The sequence below is a fragment of the Misgurnus anguillicaudatus genome, chromosome 10 (assembly GCF_027580225.2).
Source record: "Misgurnus anguillicaudatus chromosome 10, ASM2758022v2, whole genome shotgun sequence".
NCBI classification, from domain to species: domain Eukaryota; kingdom Metazoa; phylum Chordata; class Actinopteri; order Cypriniformes; family Cobitidae; genus Misgurnus; species Misgurnus anguillicaudatus.
In genome coordinates, this window is record NC_073346.2 from 22,750,313 (window position 1) to 22,773,684 (window position 23,372).

The following is a 23,372-nucleotide window of genomic DNA, read 5'->3' on the forward strand; positions in this document are numbered from 1 at the left end:
CTCAAACTTCTCCTCTTTAATCCGGCATATATACAGTCGTGATAGTTACTGGATAAAGTCAAAGATTCTTTTAAAATCATTTTCCCACCGGTTTCTCATGTACAACATGTAGGAGATGCTGTGTTTCATAATCCTCACCGATCTCATTTTGGGAGTCAGGGCTGGGAGTCACACTAACAATGATGGGGGGCGATTCGTTGCTCTCTGGGACGGGGAATGTACTGGGCTTTCGGCCGGCATTGTTGGTTCCTGCATTTTCTGGCATACGTGGAGGTGGGATCTGTTTGGACTTAACTAGAGAGAGAGAGCAAAAGAGAAAGAAAGAGATAAACACATCAATCATAGACTGTGAGCACCTGCATTGATTATAAAGGAAGGACAGATGATTATGTGGTTGCAACAGTAGGATGTAATAAGAGGGTTGCTAAAAGTTTCATTCAGAAAGGTGTTAAGATATTCAGTGGGAGTTTCAAGGGTCCAACAAGTCCTGAGTAAAAGGGAATCAAACACCAAGCACAAACATAACCAGTCCAAGGCCCTATTTCTTTTAATGATTTCTGCTTTGCAACCATTAAATTACACCAGTGATTATGTGCAGATTTGTAACCAAGCATTATAGTTTATTCAGCAAAGAAGAAAACATCCAAACCACATGGACAGAAAAACAAAAAACACAAACAAACCCCTTTGTTTGAAGTGGAACATGCAAACATGCAATTAGGTTAAATTAGTAAGGGAATGTACCATCTAAGAAAAGAGGTTTCTACACAAAGAGGACAGACATAATACCTTCTAAGTCCAATTTAGATCGCTTACCATCAGCTGCAAGAGGAAAAAACATAGCACAAACATGTCCCTTTTAATTCTCCATTACCTTTCCACAGCAGTTCTTGCTGACTGAACAATATACAATGATTATAAATGAACAAAACTATTAAACTGCCTCTGAGTTTTTCTGTAGAGTTTTGCTGATGCCAGACACATTGTGCGTTATGTCTAATTAGTGTAAATGGTTGATTGTAAATTGATATGCGACGTGAAATAATACTGCAGGATTGGTCAGTGATTGCGTGATTTTGCAGGGTGTGTGGTCTGAGGAAGAGCATAAAAGGATTTTATAGAGTACGTACGTATAGGGGGTTTGGGAGGTTTGCTGGGTTTTCCACCTCCCCATGGCTATTGGAGACAAACAGAACAAGAAAAGATTACACATCACACAGTAGAAAAACTGATGCAAGACAATGATCTTCATGCTATTTATGATGCTATTTAGACACAACCAATACACGATTGTGCCTGCAAAAACATTTACTGACAATCTGAATAAGAAATTTCTGCATGGTACACTGTATGATGCGGTATGTTAACTAACCTTCAACACATTGGGTACAGAAGGCCGCCATCCAGATCTCGTTTTCTTGTTGTCAAGTGCTCTAGTCTTGACTCCAAGGTGCTTCATATAGAAGGCCACTGCTCCAAAGATGGAGTGACTGATAAAGACAACAGAAACCGATAAGTTGCTTAATGTGACCAGAATCATTTCACTTTATGCTAAACTAATAAACTATGACATGAAGAATAAATGGGGGATCTTTAGGGAGAGTAAAAAAGAAGAGCAAGGGGGAGGAGTCAAAAGAAAGGGGAGGTTTGGAGGACTGGGGGAGGAGCTTGTGCATATAGAGACAGAGCGCAGTTATGCAAATTTGAAAACCACGCCCACCGGGGGGGAAAGCAATCCAACCGTCTCCATTGACTTTGTATTGCGAAAAGCCGACTCCTTGTCATTTCTGGCTTATAACAAAAAACTGAATAATGCCTAAAAGCTTCTGTGTGACAATATGTACAGCTAACAAGCCAAATAACTCAGAAATAAGTTTTTATAAGCTGTCGAGCCGTAAAACCCAGCCTTTAAGGAGAATGAAGTGGATCGCCGACTACGTTTCCCAATAATGGACGCAGTTCTACTAATAGAAGTACTATGAAAATTTGCCTGTATCCATTTTTGTGTCTTTAAACGCTCGTTTTTTGGGGTCGACAGCTTATAAAAACTTATTTACAGATTAAACTTAAAAACAGAATAATACCTAAAAGCTGGTGTTTGACAAGGTGTACAAATACGTTTTTATAAGCTGTCGACTTTAAAAAACGAGCGTTTAAAGACACAGAAATGGAAACAGGCAACTTTTCATAGTACTCCTATTAGTAAAACTGCATCCAATAGGGGGAAACGTAGTCGGCGATCCACTTTATTCTACTTAAAGGCTGGGTTTTACGGCTCGACAGCTTATAAAAACTTATTTCTGGGTTCTTTGGCTTGTTAGCTGCACATATCGTCACACAGCAGCTTCTAGGCACCACTCAGTCTTTGTTATAAGCCAGAAATGACAAGGAGGCGGCCTCTCGCAATACAAAGTCAATGGAGACGGTTGGATTGCTTCCCCCCCGGTGGCCGTGGTTTTCAGGTTATGACGCGCCGCGCTCTGTCTCTATGTGCATGGTCTGTAATTACACACATGGATTATGTGGCACAGCTGTGCATGACAAATTGGACAACTGCAACAGCTGCACATATCCACCCACCAGCCACCACCCAACATGAACACATCTAAGCTCAGACTTTTGTTTCTTTAAAAAAGCATTGCTTTCTTTTCATAAATAAATTCAAAATGACCTATCTTCTTAAACATTACACATTTTTATGAAATCGACCTTTAAACAAAAAAAAAAACTTGAAATCTTCAAATCTGCAGGAAAGTGAATCTAGGCTAGTATATCTAACAAAACGATATTGTCATTTCCACAAACAAAAAAAACTGAGAAAAGACATGCAAATCACAGCTTACCTTTTGTCTTTGTCTGCAACAATTGAGGGGCTGCAAAAAAGATATTAACACGCAATAATTAGGGAAAAACATCCAAAAAACATGCAATCCAATGCTGGTTTTAATAACTCACCGCTTAAAGTTACACTCTAAGAAAAAGAAGGTTCTGTGTGGCACCAAGGCGGTTGCTTTGGATCGTAACGATGGAGGAACCATTTTTGGTGCCATATGGCACCGGTGGGGAACCAGTGGGGCACCGGTGAAGCACCTGTGTAGAACCATATAGTGCTATGTAGAACCATATGTGGTGCTATATGGCCCCTTTGTGGTTCTGCACTGGTGCTTCGCTGGTGCTTCACTGGTTCCTCACTGGTGCTTCACTGGTTCTTCACCGGTGCTGTATGGCACTGAATGGTTCTTCTGTCGTTGCGATTGGGGGCGGCAGTTTTGGTGCTATATAGAACCGTTTGTTTTTTTAGAGTGTAAGTAACATTTTTTCTCTCTCGGTCTCGCCCAATTTTTAAGTCTGTTTTAGGACGGTGAAATCTGAAGTGTTCGAGTTTTTCCTGATTCAAAATCACACTAACTGCAGTATTATGTTGTTCAGAATTCAAACTAATGAACATATTCTGTCACTTGCAAACAAAATAAAAAACAAAAAAAATCTAAAAAATATTGTGGTGCATCAAAAACTGAACTCAAATCAGCACTAAATGATGCAATTTAGAAAAATTCAGTTAAGTGAAGCAATCTCCTGCAAGATTAGATTCCTAAACTACACCAAAGATTCTTCTTGGCACTCTCAAGGCACTACGGCTGTCCTACGGCGATGTCTAGAAAACAAACAATGAATACCGGCACTGGAACTCGCTATTTAACTGTGTTTTTGTCTGATGCAACAAGCATGCAAGATCATGGAAATCCGATGCCTGTGTTTTCCTATGAAAATACAAAGGGGAGGAGTGTGATAAGGAATCCCCAGAGTCTGGCCATTTACAAACCTCAATCCGTCCTAAGAGATTGAGACTGCAGCCAATGAGAAAGCCTGTAAGTGAGGTCATCACAGTTATACTGAGGGAGGAGAATGAATGGAGGAACAAACTGTGAGAGTAAAAGGATAGCGTCTAGGAAAACAGAGGATGATTATCTAAATGCATACAGTATGAACACTAAATAGGCTTATTGAGACAACCACACATAAAGATGTGCCAAGATGTCAAGTGTCTGAAGACACATTACGTAAGCATGTTGAAACAGACACTAAATAAGTGAGACACTTATTTATATACTTAAATGTATTATCTCTTTATAGCATCACTTTATCAATGACTGAATGTGTGATAAATTGTAAACCGGTTCTCTTTTTCTTTCTCTGACCTCTATAGTACCTCATTCACCAGTTTACTCTCTTTGGCAAAGAGCCAGAGAGCAGAAACCTCCTGCCAGCGTGGCACTTCTGACTCCATCCTCTCTTTCACTTCCTCTCGGTTACTCTCAATTTCTTTCTTTAAAATTGGCATATGTGGCACAGCCGAATGTAGTGCTGCACTAAAGAAAAACTGCATTTTACTCATTTATGAGCATGCATAAATTGAACGTGATGATATAAAAAGTCTGCAAAATAATTTAAACACAATACCTTCTCATGTACTTCAAAAATGGTTTTAATTTTAATGAACGAAATTGAACTGGCAGATAAACCATTTCAGCAGATGGTTATGTCTGGCCATCATACAGTATTAGTTATTCAGATAGCAGACACGCATGGTTCTTTAACTGTACACTCGTGAGAGCCGGTGTCCTTGCTGTTTCTCATTGTGCAGATATAATGAGTTGAATCCAGATTGTCAGTGTGTGTTAAGTGAGGACAAAAGGCTCAGCAGTCTCACTTCCTGCATGGGGTCCCTCACTTCCAGTGGGGTGTAATATTAATGTTCAGAGACCCATGTTCACCCTTTAATGCAGTTTTATAGGAGAAAGAAGTTTGCATAAATGGCCATTCAACAACACCTTATGTGACACTGGCTGTGAAAACCCAGCTGAAGTCTTTTTTTGTTTTCTACATAAAATTATCTTACATAATGTTAAGAAAATTTTGTATGTATAACCTTGATATCTTTTATTTTGACGGAGTAAGGTCATGTCAAAGATTAAAATTAAAGTTTGATGGTCTAATATCATTAGTCTTTAGACTTCAGTCTCATAATCTAAAGGCGCTTTTCCGTTGCGTGGTGCCCCACGGTTTGGTTTGGTTTGGGTCGGGTCAGCTCACCTCACTTTGGCGTTGTTAGCTTTTCCATCGAGTTTAGTATCACTTCGTAGTGGGAGGGATTTTAGGCGTGTCATTATATTTGCGCTGCCCACAGCTGTGACATCATACAAGTGAAAGGAGAGCGTTGTTGTACATTCCCAAACATTTATTTATTTCTCAGTCCGCCACAAAATTAAAATTGGCCACCACAAATAGATGTTTGCACATCGCGTTTATCACTAACTCTGTATCACATGACAGTTTCAAACACCCGCGGCGTCAGCCGACGGCGCTCCGCTGAGTCTCACTGAAGTTGCATTTAAGCACATAATGCTGACGTGCTCGTCGCGAATGTTCCGCCACAAACTGCAAGTCTGGAAAAAACTGTTATGGTGTCCCTGATTCTCAACATGTGGATGTTTTTCGTCGCTAAAAGGGAGTTTGGGAACTTATAGCAGAGCACAGACGACAACATGTTTGCTCGAGACAGCGCAAGCGTATGGAAGGCCATTGGGGCAAAAACGTGTTAAAAATACGTGTTAACACGCACTACGTGTTAACGCGTAAATCACGTGTTAACACGCACTACGTGTTAACGCGTAAGTGCGTGTTAACACGTAAATCACGTGTTAACGCGTTAGAAATCATGGACATGGAGTTTTACCACCATCTAGTGGTGTGGCGAATCTGACCTAAATACACAGAACGGACAGATAGATAGGATTGTAAATTGAAGTATTTTATCCTAAATATATATTTTTAAAAGTAATTAACAGTGAATAATGATGATAAATAGTTTACAGCTTGGACTATATATAATAATTATAGTATCATTTAATTTTGTTATAAATAATTTTGTTAGCTTTGTGAATTAGCCAATAGATGTATAAAGTACTAGGGACCCAGACTTGAGTAAAAGTACAAGTGCTCTATCCAAAAAGTGACTTGAGTAGAAGTTGAAGTAGTCTTTGAGCACAGCACTTAAGTGGAAGTACTAAAGTATTAAACATGTTTTGTACTTAAGTATTGCAAGTAGTTTATTTTAAAATATACTACTCAAGTACTGAAAGTAAAAGTACAAGTATTGTGTAATGTAGTTATTAAAGAAAACAGTCAAAAGTTATAATATTGTTTATATTATTTCAAATGTTTAAGCTAAATGACACTCACAATTCCTTTGGCTGTAGCAGGAGTACAAGGACATGAATGTTCAGATAATTCAGATTAATTTAACTGATATGGAGATAGAGAATTCAGAATTAATGAAATATTAGTCGATAAAATGGTAATAGGTAAAGGTACAAGGTGTTTCATTGAATTTAGGTTTCCTTCTTTCGCGCACACCTGACCTTTCTTGCACATTCTCTCTCTCTCTCTCTCTCTCTCTGTCTTTCTCGCGCACTTTGGTTCTCTCTTCGCTTCACATTTGTCCACAACCCCACTCATATTTGTGAGTGAGAGGGAGGGGTCGCCCTTCACTATCTCCAATATTGGTTCAAACCACCATGTGACCATGATTTGTAACATTTGAGAGTAACGAGTAACTATGCAGCACATAAAAAATTTATTGGAGTAAAAGTATTAAAATCAAAGAAAAAATGTACTGAAGTAAAAGTGGAAGTAGGAGAAAAAAATAATACTTCAGTAGAGTACAGATACTGTCTTATAGTACTTAAGTACAGTAGTGAAGTAGTTCTACTTCGTTACTATACATCTCTGCAATAGTCCCAATTTCTATTTACTTTGTGTCTAATGTCTTGTTCTTTTAGTACCTGCCTATGGAAAGAATTATATTCTTAAAAATAGAGGTGTTAAATGATGACACAGTAGTGTTACACAATTCTTATAAACAGTAGAGGATGATTAATATTGCAAGAAAAAATTCTTTAAACACTACTTAACCACAGGTAATCTAATTAAGTTTATGTTAATAACAATTGGTTAATAGCAAGATTATGAACGTAAATGGAATGTATGCTCAAGCAGATGGTACATCTGCATCATTTTTGAACACACACACACATTATGATGTTCTACGTATGAAGTCTTTGGACTACCTGCCATCATGATCTGATTGCACTTAAAGCTAGTTCAACTAGTTTATAAATGCCTTATAAAATTTGTTTTTCACTAGTGTCATACACATATCCTTAATAATACAGTATAGCAATACCACACTATATAATTACAACCAATTTAGCATATGAACAACAGATGGAACTCTATATGTATGGCCTAATGGGAGAACATCAATGTCATTGTAGCAGTTAGGCTTTAAAACATGCTTTTTGAGTTTAATTAATAATCTTATTTTGTCTGAAGGAGGCTCTCTACTACAAACCTTTTAAGCTTTTTTTTTTACTTTTTGGCACGCGTTGCCTCAGACAAAGTTTCCATATCAGAAAGTATGTGTCATAGATCAATCTGAGGCTTCCAATGGATTAGTCACGCTCAGACTGTTTCTTTGTCATAGTAACTAGAACTACTCTGCAGCAGATACTAGAACAATTATGCAAATGTAATAAACTTTTGCTTTTTTTCTGTGTATTTTCTGATCTATAAGACACTTTGGATGAATGTATATGCTAAATGAATAAATGCATATGTGATGACTGGAAAAAAAGAAGAATGGCAATAAAACACATGTCTATAGCTTTGATTGGAATTAAAAAAAAGTGCTTTCTTGTTTTCACCTTTAGCACCTTTTAACTCCAAGCAGATATGAGACAGATAGGCTACTCACTACAGGGGGCTGCAAGAATAAAACAAAATATTTATTTTTGATTATGCCCTCGATAATCATGATAATTAATGTTGATTAATAAACTACATTAAAATTCTTAATTGCATTTTTATAGGTAATTCATTTTATAGGCTAAAACGTTTGAATGGTTTTTGCTTGCTTACTAATTTAAGACATCACACTAACTTTCTGAGTGACATGGAAACAAAAGGTTTTTCAAACTTGGACTAAATTGTATAGAAATTGGCTACACTGCACAATAAAATTCCCTTTATAATGGATGACGTGGGGATTACTTGGCCCGTCTGAGTCTGACCTTTGGATTATAATCAGTACAATCAATGTACAGTAGAGAACACAGTATTGGGAGCAATTTAGGGGCGGTTTCCCGGACAGGGATTAGACTAGTCCTAGACTAAAATAAATGTAAGAGCTGTACAAACTAAAAAAAAAAATGCATTGACATATCTTAAAATACATCAGTGCTCTTTGTTTTGCCTTAAAATGCCCACAAGTAATGTTTTTAGTAAGGTATGTTTGTTTATTCTTTCCTAATTAGGCTTAATCTTGGTTTAAGAAAACCCCTGTCCGGGAAAACACCACTTTGTTTGTCATTTAGTGTTTTGCGTTCATATTCTTAACTTTGGACATAGATTTATTAATATATTATTAAAATGATAAGATCATTAATGCATTGTCATTAATTTTTAAACACTGACGGGACTCTAATTAGTTATGAAAAATTTAGTCAAGAAAACAGTATTAATATTACTCAAAGAGATTTTCTAAGAATAATTAAGGGTATTTCCCCTAAACTTCTACAGCTTATCAGATCATCCTTACAATACTCTCCTTTAAGGGAAGACATTCCTCGAATAATGATAGATGGTATTGACTTGTTAGATAAAAATGCAATAATATTCATATCAGAAGAACATTACTCTCTATAAGTAGTATTTCTCCTAAAGCAGTGTCTTCATGGAAACGGTTATATCCTTCTGTATCTTTATCTAACATATGGTCTATTCATAATAAGTTTGTGATACCAAATAAATTCAAAGAAATCCACTTTAAAATCCTTCATATTTTTTACCCCTGCAAGTTATTTTTATCTAAATTTATGGATATTCACCTTTTTGTGGTACTGAAAATGAATCAGTGATTCATTTGTTTGTTAAATGTCCCTTTACAACACCATTTTGGAATGAAATTTCAAGATTGATTTTTACATCCTTTAATAATCTTATTGACTTCACTGAAGAATTGGTCCTGTTTTTGTCATGTAATACTGGTTCTGTTCCTTTAAACAATACTATTAATATCCTGTGCTTGCTTGGAAAAGGTCATATTCATAAGTGTAAAGTTACAGCCTCAAAACCTAATTTTATTGCATTTTGCTCAGAATTAAAAGGTTTAACTGAATCTCTTTGTAAATTAAAGAATAACAAAAAAGCAGTTAAATCATACCAGATATTAAATAAGGTTTTGAATTCACATGTAATTTGAGATATGATATTTAGATGAACTTTCCTACCCCCTACTTGAGTAAAAATATAACAATTATTTTATGTCTATGTATGTTTTTTCTTTAATTATTTTCTTTATTTATTTTATTATTATTTGTTTATTTATTTCATTATTATTTTTTATAACTGTAAATCCCTCATAAAAGAATGTTTGTTCTTATTACTTTATAATACTATGTTATTGTATAATACTATTTGTATGTATAATACAAATGTTAATTGTTACTGACATAATGGTAATAATAAAAAAAAACAGAAAAAAAACTCGTTTTAGTCATTTGTGCATTGCATGTCGTTACCACTAATGAGCACAAGATGGCAGATGACTTCTTCGCCACTATCATTTTGAGTCGTATTTTAAAGGAAGATTTACAAGCAATAGCATGCAATGATTTTACTATAGCCAACTTATTAAATGAAGATCCAAAACCAGGAAGTCAAATGCAGTTTGAGATTTATTAAGAAAAGTGTGTTATATAACAGGATATAGAAGAGGCAGATCATTATTTTCACACTCCATCACAGCAGGTGGCGGTATGCACCTTTAAAGTTGGTTCGTAACCCGCCATTAAACCAAAAGAAGAAGATGAAGATTGTAACGTCAGCTCATCGTAAGCATTAGGTAAGTGCTCGCTCACAAGCTTATGAATAATTATATTGCAGCGAATTCGTTACAACAGGCACTGTCATTGTGTGAATAATTAATGATATAGTGATCCAAGCATTACGTCGAGTTTGCCGTAAGCTTACCTCATAGCCATCATAAGCCAAATTTGCTGACGTAAGGGTAACGTAACCACACGGAAGAGCCAAAAAGTACTATTGAGGAATACAAACGCAAAAGCAGCAGCAGTAACAACAACAGAAAACAGTTTTGTTATATAAATTTGCCTTGGGCAAAAGTCTTTATAACTGCAATCACATAAGTTAGTGGAAAACAGTGTCAGGCTTTCCCAGATGGAGACAATATTGTGAGGTAAAATTTTAGTGCTGTTTAAATGAATGCGTTGTGTTTGTTATTCATTTAAAAATATGAACATAAAGTTATGACTCATGACAAACTGGCAAGAGAGTTAATAACACAGATCTGTCCAAATATGAGGGAAACTATATTCCTTTGTAGGCCTACTGTGTAGCATTAATAGAGTAAGTTGGTCTAAATAATTTCCTTGTTGATTTTACATTAATACTATGATTTTACATTTGAATAACCATTGTTTCAAAAATCATAAAAACAAATCTGATTCTAGTTATTACTAATGCAAGCAACTTTTTATGGTTTTCTATATGCTTGTCTTTCACAGATTATTCACCCAGTGTTTATTCACAAGATTGACCGAAGCTTATTTAGATGACCAAATTATGAACATTGTGACCCACCCTGAGGCTGTAAGAGTGTGCCTGATGAGAGAATGCGTACTTGAAGCAGTTATAGGACTTAATATATTCAAGAAGACCAAGCGATCCTTATAGGACTACATGCAAAGCAATGTACTCCAGACCGCACAACTGGACATACAGGTACTTTTTAAAAAGCTCATTATTCTTCTTAACTTAAACATGCATGCTTATTCTTTCTGCTATTGTCTGTTTTATTATTAGTAAACAGTTTTGTTTTAAATTGTTAAAACATCTTTATCCTTTTTCAGATTATATTTTTGTTAAAGATTTTTATTATCTACACATCATGTCTGTGTTTATTTCAAGTGCAAACAGTAGAACTGTCACAAATGAATATACCTATGACTTTGCACCTGCACTTAATTTAGACATTTTTAAGCATTTTAGGTCAAAATCAGAGTGTAACTTTTACTTTTCATACTAAATGAAATATTCAGCCCCAAATAGCACTTGATTACAGAAGAGTTTTCACTTGTTAACCTGACCGATACAGCAACCATCACACCAAACATTCCAAAACCTGTTAAATTAGATAGAAACAATCAATGAATTTGGGCAACCAGTATCTGATTGAATACTATAGCTAAAAGTGTGTCACCGCTTTGTTCTGATCGGTTGTTTCTGTTTATGTGTTTTGTACGCTGTGTGTTTTGTCATTGGTTTGTTTTGACAGGTGGCCATGCACGTACCAGTCATTGTCTTAAGCCCAGGATACACTGCAAGATTTTTGCTCTCCTATAATATCATTACCTTATCACACTGTGCGACATGGATCATTTAAACTTGGGTACGACAAGCATAGACTGTACAATGATGACACCTATTGACTCATATGTTGTGACGACTGTGACTCCAGTTAAGTGCAATGTCACCAGCATGTGCTAGTGTTAAACAAATACTGGTATGCTGGTCGACATAGGACCACCGAAGAGCCACGATCACAGAAATTGCCACAAATGTTTCACGATGGTAATCTTTCGTTTGGGACCGCCAAAAATCATGCAGTGTATCCCAGGCTATATCCTCCCCTCCGTCTAGTCATCATCTTATTAATTATGAGATGCGCTGTCAGTGCTTTTTCTTTCTGACTCTTCTCTGTTCTCTCCAGATTGTGCCCTGATGCCATCTGCCCCGTTCTCCCAGCCTCATCTTCCCTCTCTATGCCTAGCTTCACATCGGTTGGCTCTTCTTTGGCTCTCTTCATCCCGTCTGCCTGCCTCGCTGCTCTCCCTGATAACATTTCCTGACTGATGCCTTGCACTCTGACTCTTTCTGCAAGGTGCCATTCTCAGCAGTGACTCAATTTAGTGCCACCCTGCTGATTGGTGAGTCTCTGCATTCTGGAATTGAGATTTTCATTGCCCATTCAATAAACTGTTTTGTGCCTACAGTTGAGTCTGTGACTTTTTTTTGACCAAGTGATGTAAGTAAGGTCTCAACTTTATACCTTTTAATATTGATTTCTAGTTACACAGTTGTCTTTATGATGGGCCTAGCGTTTTTTAGAGAGTCTGTATTTCTGTTTCCTATGTCAAAACTACCTATTACAATGTTTTTGGTTGGAAACAATGATATGCCTTTGTTGCCAGTGTTTGTTGTTTATGGGTTTTATTAATAATCAAATATTAAATAAGATTCATTTATAACTGAGCAAAAAAATTAATCCTTTTGGAGTTTATATTCTATTATAATTTGCCTAATTCTTACTAGAGTACATGTAATAAAGTACTCTTTTCTTTGTCATGTATGTTTTTACTACAGTACATTCTGATTGTATGAAGTTATAAGACTTAACAGTGTAAGGGATCTCAGGTTTCGGAAGGAGAACAAAACTGCAATCGTTCCCCGGTTTCGGACACAATATGTCTGAGAGCGTTGCTAGAGTACGAATATATTGTATTGCAATATGGAGCGTTTAAGTATTAACCTTAAATCAAAACTAAACAACAGATTTGTAACTGAAAAGGTTTAATTACAGTACTGACTTAAAGTTACAATTGAAATGGTTACACTATAAATGCATGAAATGGTAAATAATACAAACAATTGACTGTTTCCAATGTATGTGAGATATTACCTGATAAGATAGAGAATGGAGAAAGAAAGTTTAGAAGAAAGAGATACACACTTGAGAACTGAAATCTAGGCCTAAAGGCCTGAACCCCAGAACTTAGGTGAAGAAAGAAAGGAAAGGGGAAAAGGCCAATGCAAAGGCAAAAGCTAAAATGCAAAGGCCCAGAGCTCATAAAAACATTGACCTTTATCCTCTATCTCTTGACCATGTGACTAAACCTAACTTGATACATTCAAATTGACCAATCAGAAGATCACCTTTAACCCCCACTGTACTTGACCAAACCCAACATAATACATTCAAACTGACCAATCAGAAGACCATCTTTAACCCCCGCTGTATTGGTCTTTGATCAGCACAGGGGGTTGTGCCAAGTTGTGACCAAGGAATAAGTTCCTTCAATTTTAATCTTACAACAGTTTACAGGCTGTGATGTGCATTAGGCCTACATATACTAACATTCCTAGGTCATCCATTTCCCAGGGCAGCACAATAAACTTTACCATTTATGTGTTGCAGGCATTGCACTTCTGAGGTCATCACCATCTTTCTTCAGCCAAACAAAATGATTCTCACCAACAACCCCGGCTCTGCTAAGCTTGATGTTGGAGGTCTGCTGTTTTTGAAGCAGGGGACCACTGTCCATTAAAGGCTTCATAAACCATTTAACAAAATCACATAAGATAGTGTAGTTCATACTCCATGCGATGTGCCATACAATGGAAGGGCCATGTTCCTTATCACATCTGGATACTGCAAAGCTCCTGTCTCCTCAACAATTTACGAACTAATCAATTATTAAATGAAGAAATGCTATGTAAAAGCAAAGATATTTCTTCCTGTGGAATTTGAGTCTTAAATGTAGTAATTACTGTTTTATGGCATAAATAAAAGTTAAATATTATATTATTTTAAAAGCATCATGTATCTTTTTTCATTCCTAATGTATTCTACTAGTAGTGTGTCAGGCACTTTAACCCTTATGAAAAAAGCCAAGGAAAATAGAGAGCATCATATCAAAACAACTGTTTATTTGCACATGCAACATTAAACTATGGTATACATCTCTGTTTTCATTACAATATTGAAAAGGATGAGTATTTGGAGTCTACAGTACTGCTTGCTCCATCTCCAGCAAAGATAAAAACATCCTAAGAAAAATGACTCATTCACACAGTATTCCTCTTTTTACAACCGCGACACATTTTGCACAGACAACACAGCATCTGGAGGACGTATATGATCCTCACCAGTGTTATTTATTGTTTTTCCTGTGTGTGTCTAATGATGATAAAAAAATTATAATTGATCAATTATACTTTGAAGGATAAAGCAAAACTACTATATTTACTATAAAGCTATCTAAACCAATAGCAGCTTCATAAGACTTAAGGTGGTTATCAAAGGGACTAACAAACAAATATAATGCATATGGGTTGACCTGTGAAAACATAATGTCCTGTTTTCATTTGTCAGTTACCAGTTAGGCTTTAGAAACATGATAAGTTAAAGTGTATTTAAAAATATAGTTTGGAGAAATGTGTGAAAGTGGTCATGAATTTCAAGGGTTGAATGATTATAGTTAACTGTTTAAAAATATGTAGTTGTAGCCTACTAATGCTTTTATAAAATGCTCAAAATATATTTTAGATTACATCCTGTGATATCCAAGCCTTCTTTCTTTCTGTGTTTTCAAAGCTCCACACCAGTAGGTGGTGGTAAAGAAAACCGTGTAGGTACGCGTTAACACGTGATTTACGTGTTAACACGTGATTTACGCGTTAACACGTAGTGCGTGTTAACACGTGATTTACGCGTTAACACGTAGTGCGTGTTAACGCGTATTTTTAACACGTTTTTGCCCCAATGGCCTTCCATACAAGCTAGCCTAGCACAGGTAAAGCTAGCGATGACGCTGTTAGTGACGTTTCTTTCAGACCAATCAGTAATCTAGTGTTTTCGCGTCACGTTTGATGTCAGCTCGGGTCGCTTGGAACCCCAACCGAGGTGGTACGAAAAAAAGTATTGGGTACCACGTACTGCACCTAATAGAAAAGCTCCAAAAAGTAAGCTGACCCGACCCAAACCAAACCAAACCGTGGGGTACTATGCAATAGAAAAGCGCCATAATAAAGTCATACAGATTTTGAGAGTGATTATGAATTAGGGCTGTCACAATGATAGTCGTCTCATCACGATTGTTTGACCTCATCGCTATGATTTCAGATCACCGCAATGATTGCACATCTCTCTAAAAAACACAAGGGGGAGCTGCTGCGCCTGTATAAACGAGACGGGGTCAGATAATGCGATAAATTGCAAAGCCATTTAATACAGTAGAAAAAACAGCATTTAAAGAAATGCTGCAAAACTATGACAAGCAGTATGAACTGTCAGGAAAAACATACATTTCCAAAACAGCAATTCCAAATTTAGGGAAATGAAGGATGCTAATCTTAATTTTCAGTTATTTTTCAGAAACATTATTGTGTTTATTTCTTATAAAGAATTTTCAGTTTTTTAAATATATATTCATTAAATAATTACTTTTAAATATGTGTAATGTGTATTTCTATTTACTGCCAGGTAAACCTTGCATAATATTTAATAAAAAATATGAAATAATAAAATTATTTCATAAACAAACAAAAAAGTTTGAGAATTAAATGCCAAAGTGTAAGGGATCTCAGGTTTCGGAAGGAGAACAAAACTGCAATTGTTCCCCGGTTTCGGACACAATATGTCTGAGAGCGTTGCTAGAGTATGAATATATTGTATTGTAATATGGAGTGTTAAGTATTACCACTAAATCAAAACTAAACAACAGATTTGTAAATGAAAAGGTTTAATTACAGTACTGACTTAAAGTTACAGTTGAAGTGGTTACACTATGAATGCATGAAATGGTAAATAATACAAACAATTGACTGTTTCCAATGTATGTGAGATATTACCTGATAAGATAGAGAACAGAGAAAGAAAGTTTAGAAGAAAGAGATTCACACTTGAGAACTGAAATCTAGGCCTGATGGCCCGAACCCCAGAACTTAGGTGAAGAAAGAAAGGAAAGGGGAAAAGGCCAATGCAAAGGCAAAAGCTAAAATGCAAAGGCCCAGAGCTCCTAAAAACATTGACTTTTATCCTCTATCTCTTGACCATGTGACTAAGCCTAACTTGATACATTCAAATTGACCAATCAGAAGATCACCTTTAACCCCCACTGTACTTGACCAAACCCAACATAATACATTCAAACTGACCAATCAGAAGACCATCTTTAACCCCCACTGTATTGGATAAACAGCTGTGACAATAGTCTTTGATCAGCACAGGGGGTTGTGCCAAGTTGTGACCAAGGAATAAGTTCCTTCAATTTTAATCTTACAAAAGCTACAAAACAGACAATTTGTCTGTATAATCGTCACAATTTATTAGGCAATTAACCGTCAGCCAAATTTCATAATTGTGACAGCCCTATTATGTACTTCTATATATTTATATTTATATTACATTATATTATCTTATTATATTATAATATATACTTATATTATATTATAGCCTATTATATAGAATATATTTATATAGAATATACAATTCTATATAAACTGCAAAAATTACTTTCTTACTTAAAAAAACTAAGAAAATAAGCTAAGAAAGTTTTTCTTGAATTAAATGTTTACAAATTCAGTTAAAATTTTATGTTTTTTGCCTAAAAACTTACACTTATTTTCTTGGGTCATTTTGCTCATCAAGAAAATGCATCGTAATTTTTAAATTTTGAGATATTTGTACTGAAAAAAAGAGACAAAAATACTGAATAAGAAAGTTAATTTCTGCAGCGTAATAGGAGACTGTCCCTTTAAGGGTTTTCACTTATGTATATTAATGTAAATCCTGCATTAGGTCTGAGTGCAGGAAGGCCCTAAACACAACGTCACAAAGAACCTATTAGGAACCAAAAATGAAACTTCAATGAACACTTCAGCAACTCCTCAGAGTCTAACTGCACATGATGCACAACAGTGAGTGGACTGAATTCTGATAGGACTATTATAGCACTCACTCCAAGGGGTCAAACTTCACAGCGGCACGAAGATACTGTGCAGTATGACACATTCAATAGCTATCACTTAGCAGCCAGTGAGTGAATATCGACAGAGGCTCCGGGGTTCTGATCTGCCGTGAATGCAGATTTGACAATAGCTGTGTTCTGTCTAAGTGAATCGAGACAGAAAAGTGTTTGGATCAAAATGTCCTCTTCCCTACTGTGCAGACGGTGATTGTCCCAGCAGGAAAACACATAGCAGATGGTCAGAGTTGGTACAGGGTTCGATTATAGGCTAGGCACTGGGTAGGGAATCAAAGGTAAAGTTCTGCCCATGTGTTGAGAAAAATGATGTATAATTCACTTATAGTGAAAATAGACATCCCAGTTCTGGTATCTTTATTGTGATGCTGTGCTCGACAGATCATGTGATTGTACTTGTCCAGACAACAGCAATAAATACCATGTGACACAACTGCAACATAACTGACAGCTTGTGAAATTGAGGAAAAGTGCATTTTGTCCTTGGTTGGATTTCATTTGGCCGCTTAAAATATAGCTTTAAATGATTTCAGTCAAATATTATTAAAAATGACATGAATTAAAATTCAAACGCAGTATAATAGGATTGTATGATGACAGATATGGTCTGGGTAATTGTTTACTGCCCTGAAACAAAATAGATCAGTCTCTATAAAATCTGGCTCCAAAAGAAACGGTTAAGGTCCTGTCATCAATGTAAGTAACTTTTTGTAACTTACATGCAGAGGTTCAAAACAAATATTTCAGTGCTTAAAAAAATAATAATAGCAATGCTTACTTTGCCTCAACCATCCTTTCCAACAGGCTTTCGGCAACTGCCTTTTCCTTCATCTCCATAGGGATACGGTCAGTGGGGCGATGGGACTCCACATCAGTTAACTCGCGCTCATTAGGAGTCATTCCCATCATCCTCTTTTGCCTAATAAAGGAAAGACAGGAATTATAGTGGAGAGTCTCATTTTTGAGTTTTAACATTAAGCCGTTACTACCCCAAAATATTTTCATGCTTTTAACGACATTAAAGGTGCTAAATCTATACTAAATCAGCACAAGGGTGTTTTAAAGTGCACCTATTTCATTGCTAAAACAACCTTATTTTGCGTATTTGGTATAATACAATGTGCTCGCATGGTTTATGGTTAAAAAACACATTATTTTCCACATACCGTACATTTTGTAGCTCAGATTTCCCTCTCTTCCTAAAACGTGCTGATTTTAAACAAAACTCATCGATTTGAAAAGCGCTGTGTCCCTGATTGGCCAGCTAATCTGTACGTTGTGATTGGCCTGAATACCTCTGACGTCAGCCGGAAATGTGACGCTCCTTACCATGTTTGAAGGATTCGGTCACAATGCAATGCTGACAGGAGTTAACTTACAGGCTGTGAGTCCAAGCAGGAGGAATTATGATAATGTCGGCCTTTACTACATCACCAATCCCAGGAAGTAAACTGTTGCCTACAATCCGTGTGTTTGTTGTAGTCCAAGAAAAGAGATTTTAGTTGGAGACAATAACTCGCCTCGTCGTTTACTTTTGGGGTTTGTACCTTTCGCATATCTTTAACATGTACTAATACACACACACCAAAGAAAATGTAAAATCGTGAATCGGACCATAGGGGCTCTTTAAAAGCAGTTAACTTTAAGTTACAGCTTATAAGTAAACAAACTTAGACTCCTCTAATGCGACAATCTTTGGAGGTCGTCATATGGTTCATAAGTCCACAGTCCTGTTCTCATGAGAGGGTTTTGGATTCACCAAAATTTTCACATAATCTATAATATAAATTTGACTGTTACAACACAAAGCTACAGTACAGTACAGTATACTGTACAGTATAGTAAGAAATGTACTGTAATGTAACAAGTTATGAGACGTAGTTAATGATAACTTTTGCTACTCTGGTTGTTTGCTGACTCTCACCTGAAGTCCTCCAGCTGTCGCAGTACCTCTGGAGCCTGATGCATCTGAACTTCATAAACATAATATTTCTGTTGCTCTTCACTGATCGTGTCTGGCCGTGTGCGATCTGAAGGAGCACAGCGAGAGAGTAAGAGCTAAGTAAGGCAGATAATACAACACCATCACTACAAGCAGAGAAATGCATTTCACACTGAATTTGCTGCAAGAGAGGAACTTAACCCAAAGAACCGAGAGGGTGATGGAAAAGCCTTACCCAAATCAGTGGCTATGTGGTTTGGCACGTTTACTCTGAGAATCTGTAAAAGAAATGAGTTTTTATATAAACAGCATAGTATATTTTAAAATCTGTAGTTTTATGTAAAAGACCACAGAATGATTTTAATGAATCATATAGTCTGAAGAATATTCCAGATACATAAAGGTGAGAAGTTTACCTTTTTTGGATAACATATATAACAATTCTAAGAGAATATATTTGTACCATGTAATACAGAAGATCTCCACCAGATGTCACAACAGCACAAATAAGCAACACGATTAAGCTTCTACACAGTACACTCCCTTCAGTTTCAAACTCATATCACACAAACAGGTCACAGTCATAATAACAACTCATAAAAAAAGAGGAAAAAGAGCAAGACTAAACATTAAATACAACAGAGGAAAAAAAGAAGTGATTCATCAGTGAGGTTATTCCCATGACCCAAACAGGAAGTCAAGGTCAGACAAACTATCAGCTGCAGGACAGAAAAATACAATGTATAAAAGAAGAGTTAAATAACACAGAGACTGAAATGTCACATGTAAGTAAAGGGAACATAAATAGAGACTGAGCGAAAAAGACAAACAAACACTTAATAGTGACACAGTCTAGGAAAAATTGAGCAAAAGTAGACCTCTCCACATGGGTAACATACTGTCCACGTCTGATGATCATATTGGATGTGTTAACAATGTCAAAACAATTGTCCGAGTAATGCATAAGAACCATTTATACATTCATATATAATCATTATATAGCTTTTTCACTCAGTCAGTACACCATCACATTTACATTTAATGCATGTGGCAGACGTTTTTATCTGAAGTGTGCAAGTGTGTTCCCTTGATTTGAACCCATCATCTTTTGCACTAGTAATGCAATGGAATACCACTGAGCTATACAGTTGCACGTATCACGGTTGTTGAAAATAATGACTGATGGACAGCAGATCACCCAGATGATGAATAAAATACTGCATCAAAAAACATTCCTTTAGGGGCCTAACACAAAAACTACACAATGAAGAGGCTTTGACTGAGAGGTGAGACAGAACAAAGAGCAAGACTTGTACAGTGATAAACAAATCTGACAGCTAAGTGTCCAAAACTCTTCTTGTTCACATACCGCTCCTTTCTCCAGAAAAGTGTTCCAGAATTCTCCAAAGTGTTTCTTGGTGTCTTTGGCATTGAAGTTCTTGAAGAGGTCAGCATAAAGGTAGCACAGCTGAGAGAGAGGAACAGAGGGAGATTAAAGAAGAGCAAAAAGGATTCAGACATAGAGAACAGAGAACTGGGCGTGTTGTGATACTTGGATAGTGATGTGTTGTGTTGGGTATGATGACTGACTTGATGGAAAGGGAACTCGAATGTTAAAAAATGTAAAAAGTAGCAGAACACATGCTGACCACTGAGGTGGCAAGAGACAAACATACCAATTCTGTTTGTTGGATGAGAAACCAAGCACAACTTGTCTTACTCAAGGAAATATTAAAGGAACGGTTCACTTGAAAATCTTATCATCAGTCATAGCAAGTTTTGTACGCTATGAAACTTTCAAGTGTCCAAACTGCATTTGAATAGTCTATATCAGGGGTGGGCATTCCCGGTCCTGGGGGGCCACTGTCCTGCAAAGTTCAGCTTCAAACCTAATCAAACACACCTGAAAGTAATTTCCAAGTCATCATGCAGCCTTTTCAGGTGTGTTTGATTAGGGTCTCAATTCAGGGGCTGCGACCTTCTAAGGACGTATTTTAAGACCGATTGCGACACAGCAGCGCGACTTCAGGCTGGTAAGGCCGTCCCAATTCGAAGGATGCTTAGAATGAAGCCTCAAAATGCGTCCTCATTTCTCCGCGCTGTTAAGGATAGAACGAATGGATCCTTAACAGCCGAGGATATCCCAAGATTAATTGCGCGCCTGCAACGGCGGCTGGATATTCTAAAATAAACAATTAAAACCTTCATTAAATAAAAGTGTGTATTTATCCAAAAAAGTTTGTCACTGTTTTAGTATTATAAGTTATGTTTTGTGTTAATATTATTATTTTTATGATGCATATATTTCTAAGGTTGATTAATTTAATCTAATATACTGTTGAATAGTTTAATCTACATCAACGTGTCATATTTTCTAAACTAAATTAATATTTTTCTGATTTCATATTTATTTTAATAAGTCAGAAACGTTTCCGCTATGTCCTGCTGACAGGGGCAGCAGGTGACGCCAATTATGGGTCGTCCGAAGGTTAGACCGTCTCATTTCAGTTCTCTTTGCGGACTTCTGAGGCTGCCACCTTGAAAGACCGAGTGCTCATATTTAAGGTCGCATGCTTAGAAGGTCGCAGCCCCTGAATTGGGACACAGCTTTTGTAGGACAGTGGCCCTTCAGGGCCAGGAATGCCCACCTCTGGTCTATATGAAGAGCTCAGGTGCAAAAACCGCTAAACGGCACCTGAAATAGCATTTTGATGACACAATCCGTTAAACGCCATAACAATTTTTCTGCAAATCCCTCTAAGTGCATGAACGACGGCGCACGTGCAAGAGTTTTTTTACCCGGTTAAATGAGGAATACAAAATATATTTATACAGGTACACATTTTTAAGCCTTTTAATTAAAAAAGAACAGTGAAGAGTGACTGAGGACTTTTTTTAGAAGTGTCGATTTTTGTATTTTGGTACACGTACTTACCGTGGGTTCACACCAGCCAAGTTTGAGGCGTCAAATTCACGTCTGCCGCGTCTAGTTTGCCGCTTGAACATTTCGAGTTTACTAGCTTTATTCGCGCGTGAAACTCTAGTCCTCGAGAGATTCACGTGGAAATTCACGTCATGGGAGGGGCTTCTGCGACTCCGCTGGCTTTCTGTAATCACGTCACAAACTCCTGATTGGTTAACGTGTGCGTTTTTCCGCCAAAGTTCACATTTTTCAACCGTGGCAACGCTCAATTCACGCCATTCCCGCGAACTAGACGTGCGAATGAGGCGGAATCGCGTGTACAACGCCGCACTAAACGCCAATTCGCGCAACGAGACCTTCAGACGCGCGTCAATTAAAAACTATTAAAAACTCTTTGGTGTTGCTTTAAAGTGAACTAATTGAACCTAAACACAAGAAAAAAAATACTAATTTATAAAAAAAATGTCAAATGCATTTAGATGAGGGTTTTGCATCAGAGCCCTTCATACCCTATAGACAGAAGGACTGGGACACCCCTTCTAATAAAGATGTTTGGGGCAACACAGTGGTCACCCAAACAGATCAAGGTCGCCAGTTCTAGCCCTGGCTTGGTCAGGAGAACTTTCTGTGTGGATTTTGTACATGCTCTCCCTGTATCAGCATGGGTTTACTCTGGGTACGACAGTATATGGTGTTCGGTCCAAAAACTAATTTTTAAACCTGGTGATTAACCAGTTCTCAACCGTAAATATAGCCATGGATGCTGAAAACATGTTTATCTATTCCAGTTATTCCTATCAAAACAAATATTAATGTTATACCATTCAATACTAAGAAAAAAATTTCCCAACCGTTTCAGAAAGGACTTTATCTTCTGACATCACAAGGGGAGCCAAATTTCAATAGCCTATTTTTTCACATACTTGCAGAGAATGATCTACCAAAACTAAGTTACTGGGTTGAACTTTTTCACAATTTCTAGGTTGATACAAGCACTGGGGACCCAATTATAGCACTTATAGCAAAAGTCAGATTTTTATGATATGTCCCCTTTAAAGTACAGGTTGAGTTCAAATCTGTTCATTATAAGTGGGCGTCCAAAACTTCTGTCCATATAGGGAATGTTGTTTACTATTTTCTAAGACCCCTGAAGTCAAAGCTTTGTGTGAGTCCATCGCGGTAAGCCAACACACATTTGGATAACTTGTCTTGAAATACAGCACACATGTTGTATAAACTACCATTTATGGCTATTTTCTACATCCATTTTACAATATGCTTGACGCCATCCATTTTTGACTGGACAATTTGCACAAAATGACAATGAAGGATACAATGAATGTCTGCATGAATTAAGATCATGTACACAGCAGCACAAATGAGGAAAGAGAGAAAGGACTTGGTTTTGGGAGACGGTACCTGGGGCAGATCACATTGGCTGCATGCCAAATAAAAGGAGAGAAACTCATGCGTTATCATAGGAAAAAAGCTTTGTCTGAATGCAGGTAAGCACAGATTTGACATACACCCCACATTAACTGTGTGGAAAACAGACATGGGTAGCTGAACAAGAGGCAATATAAGAAACTCACAGATTCTCACA

The 23,372-nt window shown here is 36.8% G+C and overlaps 1 protein-coding gene and 1 long non-coding RNA gene across 7 annotated transcripts in view; one reads left to right on the forward strand and one right to left on the reverse strand.

Annotated features, from left to right (window-relative positions):
- arhgef1 (Rho guanine nucleotide exchange factor (GEF) 1) overlaps positions 1 to 23,372 on the reverse strand; it is a 56,823-nt gene that overhangs the window by 16,529 nt on the left and 16,922 nt on the right. For 4 of the 6 annotated variants that reach the window (XM_055210082.2, XM_055210086.2, XM_055210084.2 and 1 more), the window contains 9 exons: positions 20,216 to 20,314; positions 19,082 to 19,124; positions 18,829 to 18,934; positions 17,683 to 17,823; positions 2,844 to 2,873; positions 1,373 to 1,490; positions 1,131 to 1,176; positions 790 to 822; positions 139 to 294 (listed from right to left, as the gene is read on the reverse strand). In XM_055210082.2, the coding sequence (XP_055066057.2) occupies positions 139 to 294; positions 790 to 822; positions 1,131 to 1,176; positions 1,373 to 1,490; positions 2,844 to 2,873; positions 17,683 to 17,823; positions 18,829 to 18,934; positions 19,082 to 19,124; positions 20,216 to 20,314 (772 nt within the window). Of the gene's footprint in view, positions 1 to 138; positions 295 to 789; positions 823 to 1,130; positions 1,177 to 1,372; positions 1,491 to 2,843; positions 2,874 to 17,682; positions 17,824 to 18,828; positions 18,935 to 19,081; positions 19,125 to 20,215; positions 20,315 to 23,188; positions 23,208 to 23,372 lie in introns of all 6 variants that reach the window. The other 2 variants (XM_055210088.2, XM_055210085.2) reach the window with 2 other exon arrangements.
- On the forward strand, positions 9,621 to 13,726 carry LOC141367258 (uncharacterized). The gene is made up of 4 exons (XR_012371550.1): positions 9,621 to 9,964; positions 10,647 to 10,863; positions 11,852 to 12,068; positions 13,337 to 13,726. It is a non-coding gene; the product is annotated as an uncharacterized lncRNA (long non-coding RNA).